General features: G+C 37.5%; 1 protein-coding gene and 1 non-coding gene across 2 annotated transcripts; one reads left to right on the top strand and one right to left on the bottom strand.

The window, feature by feature from the left end:
• Positions 1-569: 569 nt before the first annotated feature.
• On the bottom strand, positions 570-2,004 carry LOC103940114 (50S ribosomal protein L34, chloroplastic-like). The gene is made up of 2 exons (XM_009350221.3): positions 1,654-2,004; positions 570-1,046 (listed from the first exon to the last, which is right to left on the bottom strand). The coding sequence occupies exons 1-2, from the start codon at positions 1,853-1,855 to the stop codon at positions 790-792; spliced, it is 459 nt and encodes a 152-aa protein (XP_009348496.2). The 5' UTR covers positions 1,856-2,004; the 3' UTR covers positions 570-789.
• An 88-nt stretch (positions 2,005-2,092) lies between these two features.
• TRNAA-UGC lies at positions 2,093-2,165 on the top strand. Its single transcript has one exon. It is a non-coding gene; the product is annotated as a tRNA-Ala (tRNA).
• Positions 2,166-7,984: the final 5,819 nt, after the last annotated feature.

A 7,984-nucleotide genomic window follows, 5' to 3' on the forward strand; every position in this document is an offset into this window, starting at 1 on the left:
TGCGAGTGCAACAAGTTAAACTACTAAAAGTAGAAAGGACAATGAATCTGACTCATTTGTGTTCTTTCCTGCATTTGATTTGTTGTACTTTTATGCACAAACGAATGCAAATGTTAACAAAAGTACCAAATATTACTATCGTAGGCGAAAACGATATAAACAATATCAAAATCAGAACAGAAGAGATTAACGTGGTTTGGCATAAAAGCTTACAACCACGGACAAAGCACGACGAGAAACTTTCACTAAACTTATGTAAACCTAGCCAGGTATGATAAAACTCGACACGACGCGCATTTATCAAGTATTATATCCAGAATTTGTAGTGAAAGCAATGAAGTTAGCGATTAGTGACCAAATACTAAAATTGTGTTTCATCACAGTGAAGCAGAAAATGAGTCAATCCACTTATTTTTCAATTTTTCCAATAAACTTTCGAGATCTTATAAATTGAAAACAGATATTCTATACATTCCATTTTGGTATTGATAAATTTAATGACATGTATAGGGCCGCGAAAGACGTAGGAAGACTTGGAATGAGATTGTAAGAAAAAATATATGAAGTACTTGAAGCTAATGGAAGACTTGTCGCAAAACCAAGCACAGTAGTGTTCTAGGATTCAAACAAGCAATCTCAAAAATTAGCCTTTCCAAATTGAACAATACAGAAGGTATCATGAGAAAGAAGTTTGAAATTCTGCCATTGTTCACAAGAATAGGCTATTAGACATCATTACATTACATGCCATTGCACTTACCTAATCAACTGAACTTGAAAAAGGCACAATCAGGCACGTTTTCCACTGCTGGGATTGCTCTTCGTGCAGAGGACCTTCCGCCCCTTAGCACGTCGGCGCTTCATCATTGCTCTCCCGCCAGTTGTTCTCATGCGCCTACGGAATCCATGAGTTCGAGCCAAGGATTTCCTGGACCTACTTCTCTTGGTTAGACACAGGGCAGCCTTCCCGGCCCTCACCACTAAGCCACAGCCTCTTCTTCTTCCAACCCCAACACTAGAGCTCAAATCCAAACCCAAAGATAAACCTTCAAATGAAAAATCAAGCTCTAATCAATTCAAGGCCTGAAGAAATATCCTTTAACGAGCTCTTCAGCTTAATTTTCAGAAACCAAATAAAGACGCCAACTTGTTTCATTACCATGGAAGTATCGGCATCCTGCGACCGACAAAGAACTCGCATTCCCCTAAACAACACGTATCAAGTACCTAGCTAACCAATTCCATCTCCAATTCACTATGCTGTAAAGCATCTTGTGATTGGCAATCGAAGTACTTACATTGCTAAAACTACGGAAATCGTAAGCAAGAAATTTACTTTCATGAAGCTAGAGTACCTAACAAGACAAAAAACTGAGCAGAATTCAAGTAAACAATGGAATGTGAAATGTACAACCTATTAGCTTATCAAATTCAACCTAAATGAATCAACAAAAACAAAACCCACAAAAAGTTCAGCCACCAAAACCTTACATTCAACTTAGAGACAAATTTCAAGGAAAAAGCATAAATTCACCACCTTAGGAAAAAAGAACAAACACCCATTTCCCAAAAATCACCCCAAAAAACAGTAATAATACTTCAACCATCCATATTTTATCCAGAGTAACAGTACAACAATTGAAGGTAAATTACCTGAGAAGGCGGAAGTGGAAGCGATAGAGGAGGAAGAGATGAAGGAGCAGTGAAGCAACGGGGAACGCGCGGCGGCGCCACCGCTGAGAGACACGGAGCTCTTCCTAGTTGTGGAGCCGGTGAGGAATGTGAGAGAAGCACAGGGTGTGGAGGCACGAGTGGAAAGGTACGGCGACCACGCCACTGCTGAAACTGAAGCCATTATTCCTTTTGCCTTCTTCTGCAGTTGTTGTAGTTCTGCTTTCTTCTATTTTTCTGTGTTTTGTTATCGCCAAAGAGGAAGAAGAAAAAGAAGATGAGTTTTCTGTGCCTTCGCCTTATCCAATCCACTGTCTGTAGATTTGGTTTGGACCCTTTCGAGTCCGGCCGGATCGTGCATACTTGGCCTACCGAATTTAATAATCTACTTATATCACTATTTGGGTTCAAGTAATCAAATGGGGATGTAGCTCAAATGGTAGAGCGCCCGCTTTGCATGCGGGAGGTACAGGGTTCGATCCCCTGCATCTCCATCTTTTTCTTCCTTTTCTTTTCTGCCTATTGTATTTGACTATTTGTGCTAGCCTTTTTGGGCTCCTAAGTTTTAAGTTTTGGATAAATCACAAGTTTATGGGTTAGGCCTACAACATGTATTAAAGCGGGTATTAGGGATTTTTTTTTTTTTTTTTTTTTTTTATACAGATAATATTTTTACACCAATGACTGAGAAATGACTATAATTTCTTACATAAAAGTGAAGGTGAATTCTGTTTGTAACATACAATGTTCTAATAAACGTTGCTTTATGCCACGTCAAACCAATGGGCACTTTTATGTTGCGTATTAGGCTGGAGAAATATATATAAACAGAACTTGGGGACACTAAACAATATATGAACCACGATTTATTCCCTATAATTTATTTAGTCGAAGGATGCAGTAAAGTTACAAGTTTGCAATAAATCAACATACTAATTACGAGACAGAAACAAGAGAAAGAGTGCAAAAAGAAAAAGCGGAATTGTAAAAATGAATCTCATCACAAAATCTCCAAAAAGAGTGGGGTACGACAACAGAATCAGTAGGTACTAACCACTAAATTAACAAATGTGGATAAGGCAAACTACTAAATTAAGGATAGGAAACTTTATTGCTTGAGGAAAACTTAGATGAGCTATATATTTACCTAATCACTAGATTAGGGTGCATAATGTGATATTTGGTACTCAATTATTTGCTTTAGTTTAAGAGACTCAGAGAGAGAGGTCAATGTCAAAATTCCATATATTCTGATACAAAAATGGTGGGTGTGGTTTTGCAATATGGGCATCCACCGTTCCTTCCAACTGAGACATAAACCCTCTAGCTGCCATAGAGGTCTCCCAATGTCTTCCACTACTTGAAGTGGAAACCAAGCAAATGCAGGCTCCAAGTTCCGCATGTGGGATGGGCAAAACCAATTTATATGAAAGGGAAATCAAGTGGGACTCCATTTGTGCGTTTGCCCAACTTGTTGCCAACCCTAAACCACCTTCTACGTTGGCCAGAGTTTGATCCACTCTGTACCAGTTCACTAGTTCTCACCCACTACATACCACCTTCTATGTCGGGCTGCGAAAGTAAGTGTGACCGTAACATCGTCATACAATGTTCTATCTAATCACTTATATTATAATACAATGTATATGCGATGGTTTGAAAAATGGTTGGTTTTATTCAAACAAAAAAGAATGGTTGGCTTTATGCATGTGTCTTCGTGTATCTTTGGATAATGAAACCATTCAAAATAGCATATAGTAGGGTGGGTTCGGTTCATTCGGTTTGATTTTTTGTCAAAACCGAAACTGAATTGAAATTACTGTTCGGTTCAATTTTCTTTAATTTTTCTCAGTTTAGTCCAATTTTGGTTCAATTTTTTCGATTCAGTTATGGGGTTTAGGATCTTAGATCAACTTGTCTAATTAATGATTCTTATCCACAATTAACGCACAAAAAGAATGTGTTAAATTGTTAATCAATGTAAAGTGGGAGTTTGCAAGCAATACCTTGGTCATGAAAGGCTGCTGGTAGTAGGGGTCCCCGAGCACAAGTTGTGCAAGCCAACTATACAAATCCATGATCTCTCCGCTCTCTCACTCAATTCTACAAAATCCGTTCAAAAGGGTGCCTTGCACTGTTCTAATTGAGAAATGTTATTTACATTATCTCAAAAGCAAATTTGTGAGACTTCCTGGTACCTGTAACGTTTCTTTTTTATTGTTTTAAAATAGACTCAAACCACAACATAAATTTTTTTAAGGTAATGATTTTCACACTTCCAGTTTCTCCTTATGCATTTCTCTCCTTATTTATGTCCCTTCTTTTCTATTTAATTCATTCAATTTTAAAATAATAAACAATAAGAAGAGTGCAATAAGAGAATATAGAGTGCGAATATCACTTCTAGAATTTTCAAGTGAAATTCAAGTGTCAACAACTCTTACTTGAGCTTTCTTACAAGAAAGTATGATAACATTAATCTTCTTTTTAAGTGGTATCTACGAAGTATGGATACAAATATGAATACAATAATATGATACGACATGTCACATCCCGGCCCGAGGCGAATCACTTCCCGGGCCCGCTCCACCACCGTAGCACGATATTGTCCGCTTTGGGCTTACCGAATCTCACGGTTTTGTTTTTGGGAACTCACGAGCAACTTCCCAGTGGGTCACCCATCATGGGATTGCTCTAGCCCCTTCTCGCTTAACTTCGGAGTTCCTACGGAACCCGAAGCCAGTGAGCTCCCAAAAGGCCTCGTGCTAGGTAGAGATGGGAATATACATTTAAGGATCACTCCCCTGGGTGATGTGGGATGTCACAATCCATCCCCCTTGGGGGCCCGACGTCCTCGTCGGCACACCACGGCCAGGGTTAGGCTCTGATACCAATTGTCACATCCCGGCCCGGGCAGCACCACTTCCCGGGCCCGCTCCACCACCGTAGCACGATATTGTCCGCTTTGGGCCCCGACCACGCCCTCACGGTTTTGTTTCATGGGAACTCCGAAGTTAAGCGAGTAGCGCATGAGAGCACTCCCAGGATGGGTGACCCATCGGGAAGTTCTCGTGTATTTGTCACATCCCGCCCCGGGCGAATCACTTCCCGGGCCCACTCCACTACCGTAGCACGATATTGTCCGCTTTGGGCTTACCATTCCCTCACGGTTTTGTTTTTGGGAACTCACGAGCAACTTCCCAGTGGGTCACCCAAACACGATAACGACGACAATATGAAAAATCTCTAAAAATTAAGATACGATACATTATAGATATGGCAAATAAAAATATATATAGCAATTAAATATACTATTTGAAACAATGATTCATCATTCAAATTCTAATTCTAAATTCATTAGAGTTGTTAAAGAAGAAAAGTTGAAAATCTAATCCTCTTTATATTCAATAAAAGAAGTGTGAGAGTCACATTCATCGTTTTAATTAGAGGGAAGCCCTTTGTATTCATCAACTTTCAATTATACTTGTCTCCTATTCATTTTCAATTCCTCATTATCTTATTTTGAAAGTGAATGTATCCTAAAAGCTGGATACGTTTATCCTAAACATGGGACACACGTATCCATCAAGACAAAGTTGTGTCCACTGACTATGATACGTATCCAAAGAGTACCTGAAAGTATCAGAGAAGTATCGTATCCGATCAAATGTTAGATATGAAATACACGACCAAACAGAAGTATGCATCATAAGTGGCATGTAATTATGCAAAGATTGCTACTTGCCAAGTCGGTTGAGGGGTTAACCATTTTGAGATGAACATTTGAAATTTCTTGGTTAAGATTCTTAAGACACAACAAATCAAAGATGAGAGACACAAAGCCCCCACCTATACCAGTTTCAATCATTAAATATGTGATTGGAGACATGTTTTTGTAGAGTGAGGTTGAAGGTACTAGTCCAGCAATGACCATGAAGGTTCTGAAAATCCATTTTCTAATCATACCAAGACCTTTTCTTGCATTTCATCTTCAACTTTCTCAAGCTAGGAACCCACCACAGAGAGCTTTTTCAGCTTCAAATGGCAACCAATTCTAATCCACTACTCGTGTGGAGTGCCATTTCTTTTCTCCCATTTGTTATTGGTTATTGCTGCTATTCATCACTTACTCAGGATAACGTTAATGATTGTTGGAAGGACCAAGGCATCACCATGACCAAGTCTGTCATCATCACATCATTTCAAAATAAAGATTCCAATCAACTTGAAACACGATAAAATTGTCGTCCATAACAAAGAAAATCTCTCGAGTCACAGAATAAGATGCAAAATGATATATAATCGGAAAAACAAAATAGATAGACACGAAGAAATTCCCTCTAGATGAAAATTTAGAGGTTGATTATTTAAGTAATGAGATTCCATGGACGAAGAATTTAGCTTTTGAAGCACTCTTATTAATGGAGGATTTTAGAGAGGGCTTTTGCAAGCACCTTCCAAGGGATCCCACAATGGACTATTTACCTACTGCATGTCATGGCATAAGAAATTGAGTTGTGGGGTCATGGAACAACCTAGGGTGGGCCCAAACTTGGGAAACGGGGTTAAAACACCTTTTTTAGAACAGAATGTTTTGAAATCTGGGCCACAAACTCAGAACCAAAGTGTTGTGGTGGGCCTGGCTACCAAGAGCTACCTGATATTTTTCTAACTAAGTTTTCTATCTTTTGAAGAAAAGTCTTAAACAGTTAAATCAAACCCAGTAAAGTGAAATGAATTACCTAACGCCAAGGGAAATGACTAGAACAGCATGTGGAGCCCACCCTTTTGTTTCACTCCCCTGGTTGTTTCAATTTTCCAATATTCCTCTTGTGCTTAAATTCATCGAAGAATTTAAGATCATCTCCAACCAAGGTTATTAATCTTTGAATTTATACAAAATTTATCTCTAACGAGGGACTAGAAAAAATTTATTTCTGATGCTGTAGAATCTGGATTTATCTAAGCTTAAGATTGTAACCTTTGTGGTTCATATTTTAATGAGATAATAGTGTCGTGTGCTTAGACAACATATTCTTTCATGCATAAAGAAAAACCAAACCTAAAATATCGAGTATAGAAGTTGGCTCCTTTTAGATTTGGTTTTTCTTTTTGCATGAACGAATTCTTGGAAAAAGAGGGATTAAGCTTATATAAAAAATGTAAAAAAATAAATTTTATGAATAAATAGAATTAACGATACAACAAACATGGATGTCTACACCAGAATTCGCTTTTGTGGTTGAGTAGTATCAATTTCACTACAAGATTTGTGAACGAGGCTTGGCCACCTCGAATAGTGCGAGCCACATGCGGGAAGATTTGCACGTACGGTTTTTAGGGAGATATCCGGTCGAAAGATCGGCGGCGCCCACCCGACTAGAAGGACTGAGGAATTAATAGAAAGCATACGTTGTATATATAAGCAAACACACTATTATCTCAAGCCTAGATAAATCCATATCAAGCCGCATTAGAAATAAATTTATTTTAACTTGCCATAAATTTGTTTTATTTCAATTAAATGGGATTCTGTTTGCTACCAACGATCCAACATAACCTATATATTTCAACAATCTTTCAATTGTGCCCTTACTTATATTTGATAAAAAAAAATATTTAATTAATATAAAAAATATTTCCACATTTATCTCCCCCTACATGTTATTTGTAAAGTATCCTCAATTATTTCATCATGCCGTTTATGTTATTGTATGGTTAATTTGATTAATCCCCTTATTTCCTCCCATAATTGATATTTATATCATTTGATTTTACCCTCATAAATAAATACCCTATTACTTCTAATCAATTCCACATTCTAAAATTTAACTTTTGATCAAATTCTCCTCCTGCTGGCGATAATCATTCTTTTGGCCTCCTTGTTTTAGCATGTCGACAGTTGCTTTTAAGATATTGGCAATATGATCTTCGACATGATATCGAAAAATTTTTTTGTGGCAAATACTTAGCAAACTATAGTCTTAATTTAGATTTAGGCAATTTTTACTTTAATAAACAAGAATTAATAAGAATGTTCAGAAAGGTAAATAGATATGTGAAAATCATTTCTCTTGTATAATTGAGAATATAAGAAAGAATACTCTTAAGAGCAAAAAGTTCTAGCATGTAATCGAAAATATACAAATTAATATAATATTAATCACGTAATGAAAGCCGTAGTCATTTGAAACTATACAGTTCAATGTATGAGGATCCCCTTAAAACGCACGCAAATTGACAAAAATATATTACATATTTCGGAGAAGGATTCTTTACGTTCCTAATCTCTCAACCATTTCATACCCTACTA

Source organism: the organism of the source record quoted next, unplaced genomic scaffold, assembly GCF_019419815.1.
Source record: "Pyrus x bretschneideri cultivar Hongxiangsu unplaced genomic scaffold, Pyrus_bretschneideri_v1 Contig19, whole genome shotgun sequence".
NCBI lineage: Eukaryota > Viridiplantae > Streptophyta > Magnoliopsida > Rosales > Rosaceae > Pyrus > Pyrus x bretschneideri.